Here is a 21,970-nt window from a genome sequence, read left to right as displayed (position 1 = left end):
CTACAGAACACGGTAAGATTGCTTTATCTACCTGTGTCAAAGCTGGGTTCTGACTGCTTTTCTGCCTGTTCCTGAGCCAGACTGGACCTTCACTGAAAGACAGGTAATAACTCTAGTTCTGTCCACTCGGGAAAATCACCACGTTACCTGTCTAGGGGTATTTTGTACGCTGTGTATGCTGTTATGTCTGAGACGGTTAAAAATTGTGTATACAAGACCAAGAGATAAATTCTGTGAGGGTTAATGTGTCGGGAGGGCGGACTCGGCTGTTTAAGTCTGAGGGAACACGCCAGTGACACGTGCTCCTAGGTAAAACTAGTGTGAGGTTAGGAAGATTTATGATACGTATACTTAACTTTATGATTGAGCGTGTTATGTTCTCATATGTGGAAAGGTATATACGCATGAAGTATAGTCGTGCTTTGTGACGGCTGATTTCTCCAGAATATTATTGAGGTTTTGGTCATTGAAAATAATCGTCAGTCTCTGTGTATAGCTAAATGTCCTGTCTAGATCGTGTACAAGAAGTGCTCTTGGGGATTACTAGACGGTGGGTTGATATAAAGGTAGATGAGATATATACCTTGGGTTGATATAAAGGTGGATGAGATATATATATACCTTGAGCCGTTGTGGGTATTCTCCAGTAATCCCGTCTGTCTGCTATTATAGAAACAATGTGCAGTGTTGATTATTGGGGGAGGGGTGCTGGTAAGAGAGTGGACTGAAGTTAAGCCACTAAGAGCACTTCTCAATTAACCCTTTCTGTTTACTTTGTCTTTCCCTGTGTTTTATAGAATTAATGCGTATTGTAATCTGAGTGGGAAAGAAGGGTTATATGGGAAGGATTTGAAGAAAGCAGATTTTACAAGAGGAACACTATTGTGTCCAGAAACTTTGAATAGAATAGAATAAGCAGGTAGCATAGAGTTGAGCAAAGTGAGCAAGGACAAAGGTCATAGAGCTTGTGATTTGGTTACTGAACAATGGGAAAGGATCAGGAAAAGTTGCAGAAAGAAATGCTAGGTCATGGACAGATAAGATAGGTTGTAGAAAGTTTTCAGAAGATGAGCAGGAAGCCTAGCAGAAAGAAATGTGTTTTTAGATTGCTAGAAGAAGGTATAATGTAGTTAAGAGATTGAAGAGGGGAAAGCATGTAGGGGGGTATGTGTATTGCTTATGAACAATGTAATGTCTTTGTGTTGACTGCGGCCCCTCCCTGTAATGGCGGCCGTGCTTGCAATGTTTACAATCCAACATAGTGTGACTCTGCAGTAAATGTAGTGAGGCCTGCCCCCACCCTGAAGTTACTTCCCCCCATGTGCTCACTTTCAGGGTGTGTGATGTTACTTCCGGTCCCTCCCCATCCGGGACAGGACCTGGCCCCGCCCCTTCCTCCTCCAGCAGCCATCTTGCCTCACCTGGAAGTGCTGCTGCCCCTGGCCCCGCCCGTTCCTCCGGCAGCCATTTTGCCTCACTTGGGAGATTTGTAGCCCCGCCCCTTTCTGCCTCTGGCGGCCATTTTGCTGCATTTGGGAAGCCTATATTTCCCAATGCCACTGTATCCAGTGCTAACATCATGATTGTCTGAACAAAGGTTTTGTTTGACCAGACTTTGTTACGCTCCAAGATGTGGCCACTTTGGATGTGTGATAGGTTCAGGGAAACAAACCTTTGTGGAGATGCAGCTTGGGACATAGTAGATGACTAAGCTGGTTTATAGTGCATGGAAGATTGGAGTTGATGCATGGGGGGCAGAGGCCGGGAATACATGACAGGGGACGCTCTCTCATGTTCCCAGGGGCTCTGTTTTCCACTGCCCGCTTCTCCAATGGATACTCAGACAGATGATGTTATGGAAGGCTCCTACAGATGGAATAATTTCACTATAGTCACCCAGCAAACTTTTTCATGCAATTTGGTGAAGTAATTTTACTTTTTATGTGAAGAAAGAGGGACTGAATTGCCTAGAGTAGGATGTTAATTCATCCATATTCTTTAGTTTTTCTTTAAGTCTTTTGTATATTCTAGTGTCAGTTTACACTGAAGCTATAATTATATTCCGACAGGAGAGTAAAAGCTAAACGCTGGCCATACCCTGAAATACTATTACACTGGGTGACGTAAAACTTGAATTGTGTGGCGCCCCCTTGTGTTAAAAAATGCTAACTGCGACCTGAAAGGAAAAAAAAAAAAAAAAAAAAATTTTTTTTTTAAGGAGATTTTCGCTCAGACTTCGCTGCATACAATGTCACCTTGACCTACAAAGTGCTTGTTTTTGTGCCTCTTGGTTTACTAGTTTGAACGCAATGACTCTTTTTCCATTAAGTATTGCGGTTCAAAAGGGGGGAGGCATAGGTGATCTGGGTCATAGATGATCTAGGTGTTGTAGATCAGCTATTGGGTTTGAAAAAAAAAATAAATAAATGATTTTGTGCTACAAGATTCCGAGCCATGTGAAATAGAACATCAGCACGATTATTTAGTACTAATTCAGTAAGAAACTGCAGATATGCAAACAGTTACCAGAACCCCTGTTGATAATGCATATGTTGAGCTTTTTGCAGATGGTACCAGGGTGAGGATTGATGACTCCACATCGGATATGCAGTGGTCACACAACAAGATGTCCTAGAAGCAGAAGCTCTGCCTCCGCATGTCACAGTACAATAAGCGGAATGGAAGGCCCTCACTGAGGCGTGTAGAGTGGCGAGAGGTAAGACCGGCAATCCTTTACACTGACTCCTGGTATGCATTTGGCATAGCTCATGATTACGGCCCAATATGGAAGGCCAGACAGTTTTTTTACCTTAGCAGGACAACCAATTGAGAATGGTGCAACGGTACAGAGTCGCATGGAGGCCCTACTTCTACCTGACAAAGTTGAGAGTTCGCACCGATTCCTACACTGGAGAGGCGAGAGACGACACACTCGCTGACAGCGCAGCAAAGACAGCGGCCCTCAAGCCGTGGAAGAAAGAAGAAAGATACTGACAGCATGAGTCAGTGGTAAAAAAACTTTGGACATTGACAAAAATTTGGACTTTGATATGCTAAAGACTTTTACAGTTACCAGCCAGCAAGGAAGGAAAGAATAAATGGACTAATATGGGAGCAGCAGAAACAGGACAGCGTGTGGTGAACAGTCAACAGCACTTGCCCACCACAGTTCCTGTATCCCATGATGGCCCAGCTGATGGACGCAAAGACCCACCTAGTAAAGCAGTAATGACGACGACGCTTGAAAGAGGTTGGGCGACTTCTAGGTTCTCTGTAGCTGCTGCATCATTTGTCCGGTTTAGCATGATCTATGCCATGGGTAAGTCAGGGCAGAAGTAAATTTGCCACATCACACTTGCCGGGACCACTCTACCCATTTCAGGGATTGCAAATTGACTACGTTCAGCTCCCACTTGTTGGGAAGTATGACTACGTGCTTGTTGTTGTTGATGTCTTTGCAGGTTGGAGGCCGACCCTGTTACCAAGGTAAACAAGTAGGTAACCGCAAAGAAGCTCATGAACGAGGTAAACTGTGAATATGGGGTACCAGAGGTGATTCAGAGTCAGACAGAGGTATAAACTTCGCAGGTGAATGTAACATGTCATGTCTGCTCTGGGTGTATCCCAGGCCTTTTACATACTGTACCACCTTTAGTGTAGTGGAAAGGTGGAGAGACGTAGTGGCACGCTAAAAAGTAAGATACTTAAAAATGACGCCACTTTGGAAAGACTGTCATCCAATAGCCTTATACAGTGTTAGATATGAACCCAGGGGGGATTATACATTATCTCCCTACGAGATTGTTTGGGCTAGCCCCAAGGCTAGGTCGTTACTATCCTCAGTGGTTACAATTACAATCTGATGTGTTGACTGAGTATGTGATTTCCGTTGTTAAAGAACTAACCAAAGCCTATGCACAGGTGTTCTCTTCCAGACTCAGAGGCAGACACTGGGACACATATCTTGCAGCCTGGGGATTGGGTGTGCTTCAAGAAGTTCCCCAGGAAGCACCCTCCTGAGCCCCGATTTGATGGCCCCTACCAGGTGCTTCTGACTACTGCCACAGCTGTGAAACTAGCCGAAAGACTTACATGGATCCATGCTTCATACTGTAAGAAAGCTTCAGAGCCGGGAGACCAGTCTTAGTTGTGCCAAAGACGTTACTCTGGTTAGGGCTAGTGAGAGAGGAAGGTAGCAACTGGAATCCTTAGTCGGAAGAATATGGGGGTATGGTTACCTTCTAGTATAACTCGTCCAATGCTCAAGTAGCCGCATATTCCTTCGACTATTGTACTGTGGTCCCGTGTCTAGGCGCAAGATCCCACCGCAGGCCAGATTTAGCTCAGTCCAGCTGGTTATATGACTTATATACCCGGGGAATACAATATGTTTGCGCCACTGATAACGTCTGGGGAGAAGACTGCCGTTATTGGGGATTAGTGGGATGGAACGCAGGAACAAACTAGTCCTATAAACCGCGAAGTGCCTTAAATAAGAAAGATAAGAGCGGGAAATCCCTAATTAGTCGTATAACCCTCCTTGAGAATAATAAGGACAGCAGGTATTGGAAGGCTGAACTTAGTATGCTGCTTGGTTTTAATGCGGTTGTTACACTAACCATGGAAGATCCAAGCCCGGGGGACGGGGAGACTTATAGTCTGGGGACATACCGGTACGGGAGGATAGATCCCTTAGGGAAGTTTAAAATAAGGGATATGGTAGATGCAGCCGAATGGAAGCCTTCACTTAGTCCCGTGCCCATAATTAACCCCCTCCGCCGTAAGATAAAGACCTTGACGAACATGATGATCATAGCCGACCCTACCTTTTGAGGACACCTTGACAGTAGCGACTGGCTACTCTGACCAGAATCTCTGGTTGGAGTTGATGAGGTACAATGCTAACAGGAGCAACAAGTCTAACTGTTGCGTGTGCGGTAGTGCCCGACCACACTCGGGGATGGTCCCCCTAAATCTCCCTGTAGATGCTGAAGAGTGGTTTATTAGTCTCTTCACGAACATTTCCGCTAATTACACTGTCCGTGAGAAATGGAAGAAGGAATACTCTATAACTACTTAAGTGTTTTGCACCGGAGAGAGTATTACTGACTACCCTGGAAACTACACCTGCCGGGCAAATAGGCAGGGTGGAGGGAGATTTTTGGGGAACTCACCAACGGGTATTGCTCCTCCTACAGTATGATAGGAGGGGAATAGATGCAGAATCAGGTCCAGTCCTTAGGAGACGTTTACTGGCTTTGTGGAGACATGAGGTAGAGGACCCGCCTGGAGGGTAATTAGACAGGGGAGTGTGCTTTAGTAAAGCCCTTATGCTCCTCCACATCCTGTCAGACACCAACGTTTCCCTTGTTTGAAAAAGATGAAGAGCCAGTTCCGATAATGCCAAACACATACGCTACCAAAGAAAAGGAGAAATGTACTAGTACTGTGCCTGCCCCGATCTCCTAAGATGGATTGTCAGTGGAATTCCCATTTGCCTAGGGATAGTGCAGAAGACCTTAGGTTCCTGCGAGGGCACACCCTGTGGGGTGTTAACTTGTACAGATAGAGGGTATGGATGCCCGGAAATGAGCCCAGGGAATCCATGGCCTCCCTCTGAGGTAAGGTAGGGATCCCCCCCCCTCCTAGGAGTAGGGACTTACGGGCAGTGGGAAAGCCCTGACGCAAGGGTGAGGCGACTTGGACGTGTTCACCATTAGGACTATCTCCAGGAGGGACATTGGTGTGGGTGAAGATTAGGGAGTCCCACGCCGTGCGTACCTGTGTACGCTACTAGTATTGTAACATTATGCTAGAGCGAGAAGAGAGACCCCTGGTGGTAGTTTTGATCTACACGTGTACATTGACGTCATAGGATAGCCAAGGGGGGTACCTGACAAGTTTTAAAATTAGAGACCAAGTTAAAACTAGATTCGAGTCCATTTTCCTGATCATTATGGTAAATAAACGTTGACTGGATTAATTATGTTTATTATAATTAGCAGTGGTTTATAAATTATACTAGAGACGCCTTATAGGGACTAGTCGACCAATAGGACCTATCTCGACTATGACTTTTTTAAAAATAGAATGGCCTTAGAGACGACTTTAGCTAAAAAGGGGAGTGTCTGAAAGATGATAGGGGAGACTTGTCATACCTACATCCTAGACGACACGTGACCCGCGGGTAAAGACGCAGTTGTCATTAAGAAGCTGACCACACTGACTAAAAAGAGCTAACTTTTGGGACCAGCACTCGCCATGGATGAGCGGGTGGTAAAGGATCCTGGCATAGACGGGCGTCGCTGTTGTATGTGAACTGATGATTACCTTTTCTGTTCTAGTCTGCTGTGTTATCCCCTGTGTCAGAGAGACCTGTGAAACTGATGCTGGAAAAGCCGCTCCCACCATGAGTTTGCTGGATGCATCCCCAGAAGGAGTGGACAAGTCCTACACCCCCTTGAAGACCCTAAAACGAACCTTCAACGCGCTCCGGTTATAGGCTCATGCGCAGAGAACTGTGAAAATTAGAGGATAGACATTTTAAGGGGGGATTGTGATAGACATGATAATTATTTAGTATAAAATGTCTATCGCTATTTGTATATAACCCAAATGTATTTTGCTATTGTAATGACTTTCAGCTCTGAGGAGTTCAAAGGACACACACAATCTAATCATGGTATTTGCTAGCCAATGGATGGGTGATGTATTTGCTCTAAATACATCGAAGTTGCTCAACCAGTTTCTAAGAAGTTAAAGGGCCATAGTGTCGTGTATATCCTGTGTGTTTACCTAGGCCCCCTTCCACTCTTCAAACACAAGCTAGTTAAACACATCTTGTCAACTACACAGAATTCCTTAAGGTTGTCTGCATGCTAAAGAATACAAAGTCCATACTATGGCGGACGTGGGAGAGGGTGGGCAGAGAGGTGGGCAGAGAGGTGGGGGATTCTGTATGATCCGACAAATGAGAATCCTATATGTTACTGATGTAACCTGTTGCACGCCCATTGTGTGTCTGTACAATAAAAGGCCCTGTCTGGCTGTTTCTGGACGGAGAGCCATTTTTAACATGAGATTCATACCTTGTGTTTGACTTGGTCAGTGTGCGCATACTGCTTCCACACAATTAGGAAAGCGACAAAATACCCCAAAGCCTGCTGGAGAAAACCGTAATCCAGCACAAACCGAATAGCGCCGGAAGGACTCCATATTTGGTGCCGGATCTGTGATGGAATCTCTGGCCAGAAGTTCCGACGCAGATGTGAGACCGGCCTAACACCAGCATGGCCGATATCACTGTATACAGGAGATGTATATACTTATACATTTCCTGTATGTACCATGCTGGTGTAACCTGGGTATCTCCTGTATATAATTATATATCTACAGCTGGAATAACCTGGGGATATACCGTATATAATTATATATGTACAGCTGGTATAAGTTATAGCTCTCCTGTATATAATTATATATCTACAGCTGGTGTAACCTGGGTATATACCGTATATATTTATATATGTACAGCTGGTGTAACCTGGGTATATACCGTATATAATTATATATGTACAGCTGGTATAACATGGGTATATACTGTATATAATTATATATGTACAGCTGGTATAACCTGGGTATATCTATATATATAAAATTGAATGTATGTCTGTGTGTGTCTGTCTGTCTGTTTGTCCTTTATGCGCTACTACAACATTCATCCGATCGCCATGAAACTTTGGGAAGTTGTTGAGTACACTCCTGGTAAGACTATAGGCATAGTAAAACTATCCTATGATAAATGGCGCGCGTGCGAGCGTCGTCGACAGTTACGCCCCCCACGTAGATCGTTCTATTTCCATCATTGCCACTAATTCTCTCACTTCCCGATGTCGTAGAAACATGAAATTCGGCAGGAGCATTGATTATGTCATAAATAGGAAAAGCTAATGGGTCCCAACTCGATTATTCAATTCTATGCGCAAAAGAATGTGTCCAAATTTTACGTACGGAATCTAATTTTCTCGCTTCCCAATGTAATAGAAACTTGAAATTTGGCACGAGCATTGATTATGTCATAAATGGGAAAAGCTAATATGTCCCAACTCGATTATTCAATTCTAAGCACCGGAGAATTAGCGTCCAAATTTTACGTACGGAATCTAATTCTCTCACTTCCCAATGTATTAGAAACTTGAAATTTGCCAAGAGCATTGATTATGTCATAAATAGGAAAAGTTAATGGGTCCCAACTCAAATATTCAATTCTAAGCGCAAAAGAATTAGCGTCCAAATTTTACGGACGGAATGTAATTCTCTCACTTCCCGATGTAATTTGGCACGAGCATTGATTTTATCATAAATAGGAAAAGTTAATGGGTCCCGACTCTAATTCTTTTGCGCTTAGAATTAAATATTCGTGTTCAAATTTTACGTACGGAATCTAACTCTAACTTCCCAATGTCATAGAAACTTGAAATTTGGCACGAGCATTAATTATGTCATAAATAGGAAAAGTTAATGGGTCCCAACTCGATTATTTAATTCTAAGCACCAAAGAATTAGTGTCCAAATTTTACGTACAGAATCTAATTTTCTCTCTTTCCAATGCCATAAAAACTTAAAATTTGGCACGAGCATTGATTATGTTAGAAATAGGAAAAGTTAATAGGTCCCAACTCAATTATTAAAGTAAAATGAAAGCTGTGCTGTGATTGGTTGCTATTTCTTATGCTGCTGAGGCAACATGAAAGCTGTGCTGTGATTTGTTTGCTACTTCTTATATTACTGAGGTTACATGAAAGCTGTGCTGTGATTGGTTGCTATATGTTATACCGCTGAGGTAAAATGAATGCTGCACTGTGATCGGTTGCTATTTTTTATATTGCTGAGGCAAAATAAAAGTTGCGCTGTGATTGGTTGTTATTTCTCTTACTGGTTGTTATATATTATACTGCTGAGGTAACATGAAAGCTGCGCTGTGATTGGGTGTTATCTAGATATATAAAACGAATGTATGTATGTCTGTCTTCGCAGCAACGCGCGACAGGTAAGCTAGTACTGTATATAATTATATATGTACAGCTGGTATAAGTTATACCTCTCCTGTATATAATTATATATCTACAGCTGGTATAACCTGGGTATATACCGTATATAATTATATATGTACAGCTGGTGTAACCTGGGTATATACCGTATATAATTATATATGTACAGCTGGTATAACATGGGTATATACTGTATATAATTATATATGTACAGCTGGTATAAGTTATACCTCTCCTGTATATAATTATATATCTACCGCTGGTATAACCTGGGTATATACCGTATATAATTATATATCTACAGCTGGTGTAACCTGGGTATATACCGTATATAATTATATGTGTACAGCTGGTATAACCTGTGTATATACTGTATATAATTTTATATGTACAGCTGGCATAAATTATACCTCTCCTGTATATAGTTATATATGTACAGCTGGTATAAACTGGGTATATACTGGATATAATTATATATGTACAGCTGGTATAACCTGGGTATATACCGTATATAATTATATATGCACAGCTGGTATAACCTGGGTATATACCGTATATAATTATATATGCACAGCTGGTATAACCTGGGTATATACTGTATATAATTATATACACTACCGTTCAAAAGTTTGGGGTCACCCAAACAATTTTGTGTTTTCCATGAAAAGTCACACTTATTCACCACCATGCGTTGTGAAATGAATAGAAAATAGAGTCAAGACATTGACAAGGTTAGAAATAATGATTTGTATTTGAAATAACATTGTTTTTACATCAAACTTTGCTTTCGTCAAAGAATCCTCCTTTTGCAGCAATTACAGCATTGCACACCTTTGACATTCTAGCTGTTAATTTGTTGAGGTAAGCTTGTGAAATTGCACCCCACGCTTCTAGAAGCATCTCCCACAAGTTGGATTGGTTGGATGGGCACTTCTGGCGTACCATACGGTCAAGCTGCTCCCACAACAGCTCGATGGGGTTCAGATCTGGTGACTGCGCTGGCCACTCCATTACCGATAGAATACCAGCTGCCTGCTTCTGCTGTAAATAGTTCTTGCACAATTTGGAGGTGTGTTTAGGGTCATTGTCCTGTTGTAGGATGAAATTGGTTCCAATCAAGCGCTGTCCACTGGGTATGGCATGGCGTTGCAAAATGGAGTGATAGCCTTCCTTATTCAGAATCCCTTTTACCCTGTACAAATCTCCCACCTTACCAGCACCAAAGCAACCCCAGACCATCACATTACCTCCACCATGCTTAACAGATGGCGTCAGGCATTCTTCCAGCATCTTTTCATTTGTTCTGCGTCTCACAAACGTTCTTCTTTGTGATCCAAACACCTCAAACTTGGATTCATCCGTCCACAACACTTTTTTCCAGTCTTCCTCTGTCCAATGTCTGTGTTCTTTTGCCCATCTTAATCTTTTTCTTTTATTGGCCAGTCTCAGATATGGCTTTTTCTTGCCACTCTGCCCTGAAGCCCAAAATCCCGCAGCCGCCTCTTCACTGTAGATGTTGACACTGGTGTTTTGCGGGTACTATTTAATGAAGATGCCAGTTGGGTACCTGTGAGGCGTCTGTTTCTCAAACTAGAGACTCTAATGTGCTTATCTTCTTGCTTAGTTGTGCAACGCGGCCTCCCACTTCTTTTTCTACTCTGGTTAGAGCCTGTTTGTGCTGTCCTCTGAAGGGAGTAGTACACACCGTTGTAGGAAATCTTCAATTTCTTAGCAATTTCTCGCATGGAATAGCCTTCATTTCTAAGAACAAGAATAGACTGTCGAGTTTCAGATGAAAGTTCTCTTTTTCTGGCCATTTTGAGCGTTTAATTGACCCCACAAATGTGATGCTCCAGAAACTCAATCTGCTCACAGGAAGGTCAGTTTTGTAGCTTCTGTAACGAGCTAGACTGTTTTCAGATGTGTGAACATGATTGCACAAGGGTTTTCTAATCATCAATTAGCCTTCTGAGCCAATGAGCAAACACATTGTACCATTAGAACACTGGAGTGATAGTTGCTGGAAATGGGCCTCTATTCACCTTTGTAGATTTTGCACAAAAAAACAGGCATTTGCAGCTAGAATAGTCATTTACCACATTAGCAATGTATAGAGTGCATTTGTTTAAAGTTAGGACTAGTTTAAAGTTATCTTCATTGAAAAGTACAGTGCTTTTCCTTCAAAAATAAGGACATTTCAATGTGACCCCAAACTTTTGAACGGTAGTGTATGTACAGCTGGTATAACCTGGGTATATACTGTATAATTATATATGTACAGCCGGTATAAACTGGGTATATACTATATATTCAAACACTTTACACACAACTGAAAAACACATCAGAAACCTGCATGCAGTTTAAAATCTGCATGTATTGTTTGAATCCCCGTGCGGTTTATAATAGTATACGCAGTTTTTGGATGTGATTTTAATTGTGGTTCAAAAAATGCAACAAAATCCATTCACATAGTGTTAGGCCGGCTGCACACAACTGGGTCACATTCTGCATGTGTGAGCCCGCAGCGGAATCCCACCCTGTGCCCCCTTGGCATCTGCATGTACCTGTAATTTCTTTCTTTTTTCTGTACTGCGAATGGTCCGCAAGGCGAGCCGTCGGAGCCGCACAGTACAGTTTTTTTTCTTTTAATCACTGACTTTCCAGTGCCTTCGCTAGGAGATGACTAGTCGGGTGCCTGCGACTTTTCCGCAATGTCAGGGCAGCGGGTCGCACGGCTTGCATTAAGTTCAACGAAGGCCGTCCATGCAGGATCTGCACTAAAATAGAGCATGCCGTGATTTTTCCTCTGTGAGCGGAAACCCGCAATTGCTTTCCGCTCGTGTAGAGGAAAAACACTTTTCCATAGCATGCTATGGGCGGTACATGCTGCGGAATCCGTAGGCGGATGCCCACTTCATATTCCGCAATGCAAATCCAGCCGTGTGCAGCCGGCCTCAAGCTAATTTCACACGGGTGAGTCTGATATTGGCCTGTGAAACTATGCCCCATATCACACGCGCCAAAGTGTGCCGTCTCCACGGATGTGAGGGGTTGTTGTGTTAAAACCAGCTCCTATCACATCATCATATTCTCGTTGCGATGCAGAAAAAAAGCAAAACATCGCTCCTGTGTATGATCGTATTCAAAAGAATGGGGTTCATATTCATGTGTGATTTGTGCGTCTTGCAACGCACAAATCTCGCACAATTTTTGCGGCCGTGTGAAAGCAGCCTAAGACATTACCAACAAGTTTTTATGTAGTCAAGGAAAGGAGTCCTGATGAGAAGGCTTACGGCAAGGGGCTACATCATGTTTGTAAATTAGCACTGTTTAGGTATAGGTACGGGTACAGATGGAGGGGGCAGGGGGGCAGCTAAACTTTTGCACCCGGGCCACTTAGCCTTTAGGTACGCCCCTGTCTTCTACAGTTGGAATTAAAAATCCCCCCCTACATTACAAATTCGGGTTAATTTGCAAAATGTACATACTTTCAGTTTACAAAAAAATTGTCAAGAACAATGTATATGTCTCAACTAATCTAATAAGCAGTTTTTCCACATTCAACACAAGATGCCACTTGCTGCAGTCTCTGAATTACTGCCCCACATAACGAGCGTCTTCCGTCCTTTGTAGAGCCCCTCTTGCTGTTCTGACCTGCTGCAGACGTGATGCAGCACCAGACAGCAGCTTCTGACAACGTTCCTCAGGGGTCTTACCCCATTCCCCATAGACAACGGCCTTCAGGTCACTAATATGAATATTCTTGGGTTTGTGTGTTGCAGCCGCCTTCTTCACATCCCAACAAAGATTTTCTATGGGGTTCAAGTTAGGTGATTGTGACGACCTCTCCAGAATCTTCTAGGACTTCTAAAGCTTGGTGGACTCGGAGGTCTGCTTGGGTTCCTTGTCCTGTTGCAAGGCCCATTGACGCCCGAGCTTCAGCTTTTCCCACAGAAGGCATGGCGTTTTCTCCTAGGATTTCCTGACACTTGATGAAATCCATCTCCCCTCCACATTCTGCAGGTTTCCAACCCCAGATCATCAGTGAGCCACCGCCATGCTTCACTCTAGGCAGGGGGCTCTTCTCAGTGCTTCATTCTTCCTTCAGACGCACTGCTGATTCAGAGGACCGAAAAGTTCCAGTTTTGTTTCATCGCTCAACAGAACAGAATCCCGAACTTCTATGGTTATTTATCTGGTTTTGAGGATATTGGAGGTGGCTTTTTTAGTGATTTTAGGTCAGTGATGGTGGACATCTTGGAGTTCGGGCATAAAGATCTTCATTGTTTACTATGCGCCTTACTGTGCAGATGGAAATCTTACTGCCTCCTGCCACCACATCTTGCTGCAGGACTTTTGCAGTCACTGGAGGGTTTTTGACCAGCTTCCTCCTCAAGAACAGTGATGGCGTCTTCTTTCTGCCTCGTCCAGAAAGTGCAGCCAGTGTTCGTTTGATCTTGTGAGCCGCTTCCAGGAACATTCAGTCTTTGTATCTTATTGTATTCTTTTCCTTATTTATAGAAGTCAATGATCTCTTCTATAAGGCTCAATCTCCATGGGCGGATGTTAATTATAAAATACATGTGTGGCCCCTGCACGGGAGATCCGCAGCTCCAGCTGCCCATAGGGATGCATTAGCATCCGTAGGGCAGCTTAATGCATGCGCATGTGATTTTTATTTTTTTTTTTCGGGAAGAAATCGCAGTATGCTCCATTTTCCTGCGGATCCTGCAGTCCTTGCAAGTCCATGTATGTGATGTGTTTTATCTCAAGCACACCTGGTACAAGTAATGAAGATTTGATTAGTTACACCGAGTGCACTTCGGACAAAACCTGACTTGCAGATGCAGCAGTCAGTAAAAGTGTTATTTTGTGCTGAGTTTGGAGAAACCACTTGTTACATTACTTGTGTTGAGCTATTTAAATTGTTGTTTGGCTTTTTGCAAATAAATGAAAGTTAGCAAATTTGGCAAATTAACTTAATTTGCAATGGGGGGGTGAGCAATTTTGATTGTCTGTCTATCTATCTATCTATCTATCTATCTATCTATCTATCTATGATGTCTTTACCTTCCTTTCAGTAATTTCACATCTTCAAAACTGACAAACCGCGGTCTCCGGCGCACGTCTTTTTCTGTTTTGTATTGAAGATTCTTCTGCTTCATCTCTGAAACAATAGTTAGCGGGGAACCAAACACCATAAAGGGGACGTTCACAATAACTCATCATCTTCTTGTACTACTTCAAAACTGGTAGATTTTCAGGACGAGCAGCAACATGTGGCTGGAAAATCAGCTGTAAGGCTGGGTTCACACAGGGCGGATTTGCCGCGGTTTTGCCGCGCAGAATTTCGCTGCGGCAAATCTGCCCGCGGCCGCTAATCTCGGGATTAGCCAGCCATGTGGCGAGATTTCTCAGAAATCTCGTCCACACGGGACGCCCAATCCGCTGCGGTAAGCCCGGCTGGAACCGCAGCCGCGGTTTCAGAATATGCAGCATGTCCATTCTTTTTTTCATTCCGCTGCGGCCGCGCTCTCCTCTATGGGAGCGCCGGCCGCAGCAAAAGAGCGAGCAGCCGGGCCGCTTCAAAGCCGCTGTGGCCGTTCTCCCGGCGGAAATCTCACGGTTTTTGCTGCGGGATTTACGCCAGGATTCCGTCCCGTGTGAACCCAGGCTTAGTGTAAAAGTGCCAGGGAGAAACACCTATCTGTCCTAAGAGATAAGGAGCTAATATAAGGGCCACCAAGATAGAGCACAGGGTCTCCTCCTCCTATCATCATCTTCTATGCTCTATGTCCGTAAAGAACATTACTCGGGGTCGGCGCCAAAGCTATATGGTAAATTTTCGGAGCACAATGCCATGTATTGTGACCTCACCCATGCCCGTACCTTGGAAATTGATCTCATATGCCTGGTTACGAATGGTGAAATTAATGACAGCACTTGTATCAGAGAGATACATGTTCTCAAAGTCGGAGGACAATATGTTGACACGCACTTGTTTCACGTTCTAAGAGTAGAAAAAAACATGAAAAATATTTTATACACCGGGAAGTTTTGATCTCTGCAGAGACCTCCAAATGTAACACGTACAGCAGGCCCCCATATGGTCTTCTCGTATGGCCCCCCAAGATCCTGGGCCCGGGTGTGACTACAACCTCTGTGCCCCCTATATCTACATCCCTGGAGATCCCCCATTATCAGGTGACCTGCGCCAACTTACAGAGTGTCCGTATTGTGTCCAAGTGCCGTATTCATCCCTCCAGTACCACAGCCACTCCGTGGTCAGAACGTATTCAGACGGCTTCTCAACCGACGAGACTGTGGAGAGACGACGAACGCGGTGCGTGCCAGATCTCATAGTGTGATTGTTCTCAGTAAGAGAAACGACGTAGTCTTGTAGATATGATACCTTTTAATGGCTAACAAAAATACATGATGTAATAATAGCGAGCTTTCGTACCAACGCAGGGGTACTTCTTCTGGCTTATGGATTGGATCTGAAGAGGCATGGATATTTATACACACTTATAACATACATACTTATGACAAGGCACAGATATGGATGTGATTGGTTCGCACTTAAAAGGAATTCTGCAACAGCAAACAAACTTTTTTTGTCTAGGCACTGATAGCGGAGTGAAAGTTTTATGGTCCCTAAATTACTGTTGGAGGGGGGGAGGTCATCAGGCTTGACTTACTACAAGATATACACAAACATTTTTAGCTAAACACTGATAAGGGAGTGAAAGTTTATGGTCCCTGAATTACTGTTGATGGGGGTCTTATCTGTGCAATCAAGTCTCACACTTCCCATTCACGCATAAATCCTGGGGAATAATTTAACCCAGTATTCAACGTGTCAAAGGTTGTTATCAATTTATATTCCCAAATTCTTCTGTGGTTGTGGAATTTGTTTTCATCAGATCTCATAGTCAGAAAGTCAATCATTGGAATCCTGCAGCTGAAAAGTGGGCGGAGTTACCTGCTAGTTCTCCGCCTCCAAGATACACACATGCAAAGAGCCATGAGCAATCACACCGTGCCCCATCACTGCCCACCACGTCATTTAGGTGGAGTGCCCTTTAATGTCAGTTCTGGACACGCCGTACCTGTCCATCTTCGGGTCACAGTATTGTCTCTCAATCTCTTCCATATTGGAAAGGTCTTCCCATCCCGTCCCTTTGTGAATCTGCCAGCAGTACGGCAGGTAGTAGTGCAGATGTGGGCAAAGCTCTGCAGATAAAGGAGAACCCTACGTTACCAGCACTTCACCCCAACCAGAGGGAGAGCAAGCGCTTCCTTCTATAAACCCTCCCCGGGGGTCACTTACTTCCTAACTTGCAGTGTTTCCAAACATTAGAAAGACATCACTGGGGCGATGTCAGGCTCCGCTGGGAAAAGAACACAAAAAACATTAAATGAGAAACACTTTTCATATCAGCGATGTATTAAAGGAGTAGGTTCCTTTAAATCCTTAACCCCTTTGTGATTTGCAGACGGGCCGCGGGTGCAATAGAAGCCGTCCGTGCGAGAACAGTAGTAAAATGGAGCATGCTGTGATTTGTTTTCTAGACAAAAAGGTCCCGCAAATCAAATCTGCATGCTTAAATTCAATTGGTGGCTTGAACTGCGGTCTGCGGATCATCCGTTCGGGTGCCCTACACGGATTCCGCAATTTAAATCCGCTTGTGAACATTGGGCTTCACATAGAGGTCAGAGCTGAAGCCTCCGTGCCAACCTATGTGTAGTGTCTGGCGCTTGTAACTGCAGGCACAACTCTAATTGATTTCAATGGGATCCATGCCTGCAGTTACAAGAGCTGGTCACGGCTCCCATTGAAATCAATGGTCATCGTGGAGACTTCCACTCCAACCTCTGTGTATTTGCAGCAGAAGTCTCTGCGCCGACCTCCCATGTAGTGGCTGGCACTTATAACTGCAGGCACGGCTCTTAACTGTAGGCACTGCCAATCAACTCTTAATAACCTATCCTGATGATAGGTCATCAATAGTATTTCACTGGAAAAAACCCTTAACCCCTTTATGAACACCAATACGCCTTTTTACTAACCCCACTAATGAGCTTTGAGCCTGCACATACAGTACATATTTTTAATGTGATGTATTGACTGACTACTGACAGAACTGGATCCTGCTCTAACCACTAGGAATGGAGAAACCTCAGATCCTGGCAGTTTAACCCCTTGCATGCCACAATTAATAGCAACTGCAGTATGTAAGCAGATAAAAGGGGAAAGGGGCCCCTTAACGCTCCCAGGGGGAAAATTTATGTCCTGACAATTCTGACTGCATTTAAATCCCCCAAACGATATTCCGGTGTCCCTTACAGACCCCCCCCCCCTCCCCCCACCCCCCCGCAATGAGATCGCAGTTAGCTGTGCGAGCATCATGCCACCTGGGGCCCTTCTGAAATGCTATGGCATTACATCATACTGCAGAAGCAATCAAAGCATCGCTAGTTGTGGTCCCCTAGGGGGGCTAAATCAAAAAGTAAAAATAAGATCAATAAAGTTTTACTAATTGTGAAAAAAAGTAATAAAAGTTTAAATCACCCCCTTTTGCTATATCTATAATAAGTAAAAAATATCTAAATCATAAAACAAAAACACATATTTGGTATTGCCACGTCCATAAAAGTCTGATTTATCAAAGTAATGCATTATTTACCCCGCACGATGAACATCTGCAAAAAAACAAAAAAACTCCGGAAATGCACTTTTTTGGTCACCTTGTCTCTCAGAAAAAATGCAATAAAAAAGTCATCAAAAAGCCATATGTATTCAAAAATGGTACCAACGCAAACTACAGGATGTTCCGCAAAAAATGAGCTCTCGCATAACTATGTTGACAGAAAAATAAAAAAGTTATTGCGTACAGAAGATGGCGGCAGAAAATAATTTTAAAAAATTAAATTATATGGTGCCATTGAAAAATACAACTCGGCCCACAAAAAACAAGCCCTCATATAGTGACGTCGATAGATTAATAAAGGAGTTATGATTTTTTAAAAGAGGGAAGGAAAAAACCAAAATGGAAAAAAAAGGTCCGCGTCCTTAAGGGGTTAAAGTACCAATAGTTTCCCATGGCAGCTGAAAGTTTGACAAAGGCCTTCATGTCTGCCATTTAACTCAGTCTATTTGGCCCCACCTCAGGCAGAGTCTAATACGTCGCTGCCATAGGCTTAACAGAATGCACTAGAAGTAATGCAGTGTACTATCCTGTTAGCGATCGAACAATCACATCTTTATGTACCCTTTAGGGACTAGAGAATACTGTCAAATTGAAGTTCAATAAAAGTTTAATTTTAAAAAAAATCCAGTTTAAAAAAAAAAAGTTTTTTCTCACAAAAACCCTTTTTAAATGGAATTTCCCCCTAAGAAAATTTTCTAAAAGCTCTACAGCGCATTATATGTACTCCAGAGTGGGGCTATACAACCCGTAAAAAAAACAGGCCCTCATACGGCTGTCAACGAGTTATGGCTCTTGCAATGCAACAATGAAAATCCCTTGTCAGGGCACAAAATAGGCTGATGGGGTTAAAGATGTTGTCTACGTTTGTGTACTTACGTGCTTTTCGTGACACATAGGTCTCTCCATACACAGATGTATGGGAAACTGTGGACTTACCAGGTAAAGGCTTGGACCGGACACTGGACTGAACTGGTTTCTCTTGAGGAGCAGAGGGATCTTTTGTAGGAGAATCGACCAATAGGGTGGGACATGAAAGCACTGGGGGAGAGGTGACCGATCTGATGGCGGTAACAGCTGGTGGAGCACTATATGGACTTGCAACGGGTGTCATCACGGGTTTCTCCTGAGAAACAGATGGACCTGTTGGAAGAGGATCAACCAAGCTTCTCAGTCTTCCAGATGACATTGGTGGAATAGTGGATGGGTCTATTACTGTGGGACACTTATTATAGACAGAAACTGTTGGACCTTTATCAGGAATATTAGCCAGTCTGCATGGTCCAACAGAAGATGTTGATTGAGCATTAACTGTACCTGCAGTGGTTACTGGGGTAATGGTCGGTTTTGATTGAGGGGCAGATGGGGCGAACATGGAGACACAGGTCACTGTGTTGAGTGATGAGTCATTGTCCCTTTTAACCCAATCATCTAATATCTGATACAGCAGAAACTTCTGATGATCATCCATTGTCATCATCCCGAATCATCAGCAAAATCTGGAAACAAACTGGACCTCATGATCGGAGACTATATTCGCTGGTAACCCTTGTAATATCACAATATGAGCAATGAACAATGTAGACAAGGTTTTAGCATTAGGAAGACTGAAAAAAGTCATAAAATGACACATTTTGCTAAAACGATCAACTACAACCCAGATGACAGTGTTACCCTCAGAAGGCTGCCAATCCGTAATAAAGTCCATAGACAAATGAGTCCAAGGTTTATCAGGTATTGTCAAAGGCATCAACCTCCCTGTAGGGGGATTACGAGGTGATTTTGTTCTGGCACAAAACTTGCAAGAAGAGACAAAACTAAATATATCTTGTAATAACGGCCATTCAAAAATCCTGTGAGTAATTTTCGGGTATTATTAATCCCCGGATGACCAGCTAACACGGAACTATGTACTTCAGACCTGCAGCCTCACATTTACATGAAAAACAGCACAATGAGAAAGCTTTTGCAACGTATCGGTTCCAAAGAAGCACTGCTCAAATCCCAATCTCCGAGGCATACACCCTCACCACGAAAGGTCTGGATGAGTCTAGTTGCACTAGAACCAGAGCCATCAAAGCATCACTTCAGGGAATGCCCTTGGGGACCATTTGGAAGGGAAACAACCTTTTTTAGTCATATCAGTCAGAGGTTTAGCCACCACTGAAAATCCTCTAATAAATTTTTGCTAGTAATTGGCGAAACCCAGAAAACTTTGAAGAGCTTTCACATTTTCTGGTAGCACCTAGTTCCGCACCGCCCGGACGTTCCCTGGAGCCATCTTAAAAACTCTTGGGGTAATAATGTGTCCCAAAAATGTGATCTCTTGCACAGAAAAACATACTTTCTTATTAGCAAACAAATTATTATCACGCAATGCCTGAAGAACGTGACAAACATGGGAAACATGCAAATCAAAATCCGGCGAAAAGATAAGAGTATCTTTGAGATATACCAGAACAAAGTGGACATTAAATTTATAGAGAACTTCATTAACAAAAGGACTGGAAAACCGCAGGGGCATTTGTTAGACCAAAAGGCATCACCAGGTTCTCATAGTGCCCTTAAAGACAGTTTTCCATTCGCCCCTCTTCTTAATCAGAATCAAATTATATGCCTCTTGTAAATCCACCTTCGAAAAACAGTTGGCACCATTCAACTAAGAAAACAGGTCCAGAATAAGTGCTAATGGGTAGGATTATGCTTGGTGATTTTATTTTGCTTTCTGAAATCAAGACAGGACTGCAACCCCCTCGTCCTTTCTCCTGATGAAAATAAAACCCAGCGTTTTGTGTAGAATTTCAGTGACATATGTGCCCCTTTTTTAAGCTCTCATAGTAATAGACCTGCAGCAGTTAGGTTGTACATAAGGCTCTTCAGTAGCGCACCCTCCTGGCTTGAACCCAGAAACTCCTGTACTCCAGTCGGCAGCTCTCCCTGCTGAGCTATATAGCCATCTGGATAGCTGCTCTGCTAAAGCTTAGTCATGAACCTGTATTCCTGGTCTGTTCCCCTGTCTTGGTCCTGCCCTACGTCTGATTAGACAAACTATAAAAGCTTGACCCTGCCTCTGCTCCTCTGCAACCAAACTGAGACCTACTGTTACCGACTCCTGGCATTCCTCCTGACGTTACTTGCTGCCTCCCTTGTACTGCAAATTGTGACCCCCTGTTACCGACTTCTGGGTCTCCTCTGACTACACTCCCAGTCTACACAGGTTACAACACTGGAGGCTCAAACCTAGTGCCTGAAAACACTACAAAATAATCATGCCCAAAATAGAGTCCATTGTGACCACCCTGAGGAAACAAGTTAGAGCTTCACAAGTTTTGTGTCCCCTACCAAGAAAGGGTTGCTGGAATGCAAAGAGAGATAGAGGCATTACAGAGACAACTCTTGCAGGTGCTCAATTCAGGTCCAGTTTGGTGCGAATGGAAATCTGATTCTATACTTCTGGTTTCTCATCAGGAACAAATGGAGTTTGGGGAAGAGGATCAACCAGTCTGCTCATTCTTCTACATGGCACTGGTGGGCATGGCTGGCCTTACTTGTATGTGACCCTTGCGCTCACATAGAGCACCATCCACCAGCTTGTAGAGGGCACCAAGTGGATGTAGGCTGGTGCTGGTCACCCGCTTTAGATCCACCCAGCCAGATGATCTTCTTCCTCCTTGTGGAACTTCATGAATCATCCTCCCCTGGCTCTGTCTCCTCCCTTCTGAAGTTCGGGGTGTTGCTTTCAGCTCATTTGCACTACCACAACAAAATCACTTAGTTCTGCCAGTGTATTTATGTTATGAGCTTGATTCTGGCATTTTATTTATGTACTGAGCTTAGTTCCGGCGCTGCATTAATGTGCTCAGCTTGTTTCTAGTGCTATATTAATGTTATGAGCTTGATTCTGGTATTGTATCTATGTACTAAGGTTGGTTCTTGCTGTATTTATGTACTGTGCTTGGCTCTAGTGATGTATTTATGTCTTGAGCTTGGTTCTGGGGCTGCATTTAGTCGCTGAGCTCTTATGGTGCTATATTTATGTCCTGAACTTGGTTCTGGGGCTGTATTTATATCACGAGCTTAGTTCTGCTACTGTGTTTAATCAATGAGCTGTTCTGTTGTGGATATGCTGCTATTTTGCTACTTTCTGCACAAGCCAGAATACAGTTGACAGTGCAATATATATATATATTTTTTTTTCTTAACTTCCTTTTT

At 43.4% G+C, this 21,970-nt stretch overlaps 1 protein-coding gene across 1 annotated transcript in view; it reads right to left on the bottom strand.

The window, feature by feature from the left end:
- Positions 1-21,970, bottom strand: part of LOC136611313 (zinc finger CCCH-type antiviral protein 1-like) — a 57,485-nt gene that overhangs the window by 3,521 nt on the left and 31,994 nt on the right. Inside the window, 7 exon segments of the mRNA XM_066590816.1 lie at positions 14,118-14,214; positions 14,937-15,057; positions 15,271-15,420; positions 16,153-16,283; positions 16,381-16,425; positions 16,427-16,441; positions 18,698-18,901. Coding sequence (XP_066446913.1) covers positions 14,118-14,214; positions 14,937-15,057; positions 15,271-15,420; positions 16,153-16,283; positions 16,381-16,425; positions 16,427-16,441; positions 18,698-18,901 — 763 coding nt within the window.

This window comes from Eleutherodactylus coqui, chromosome 2 (assembly GCF_035609145.1).
Source record: "Eleutherodactylus coqui strain aEleCoq1 chromosome 2, aEleCoq1.hap1, whole genome shotgun sequence".
Lineage (NCBI taxonomy): Eukaryota > Metazoa > Chordata > Amphibia > Anura > Eleutherodactylidae > Eleutherodactylus > Eleutherodactylus coqui.
Note: the sequence above shows the minus strand (reverse complement) of the source record. Positions and strands in the feature narration are given on the sequence as shown.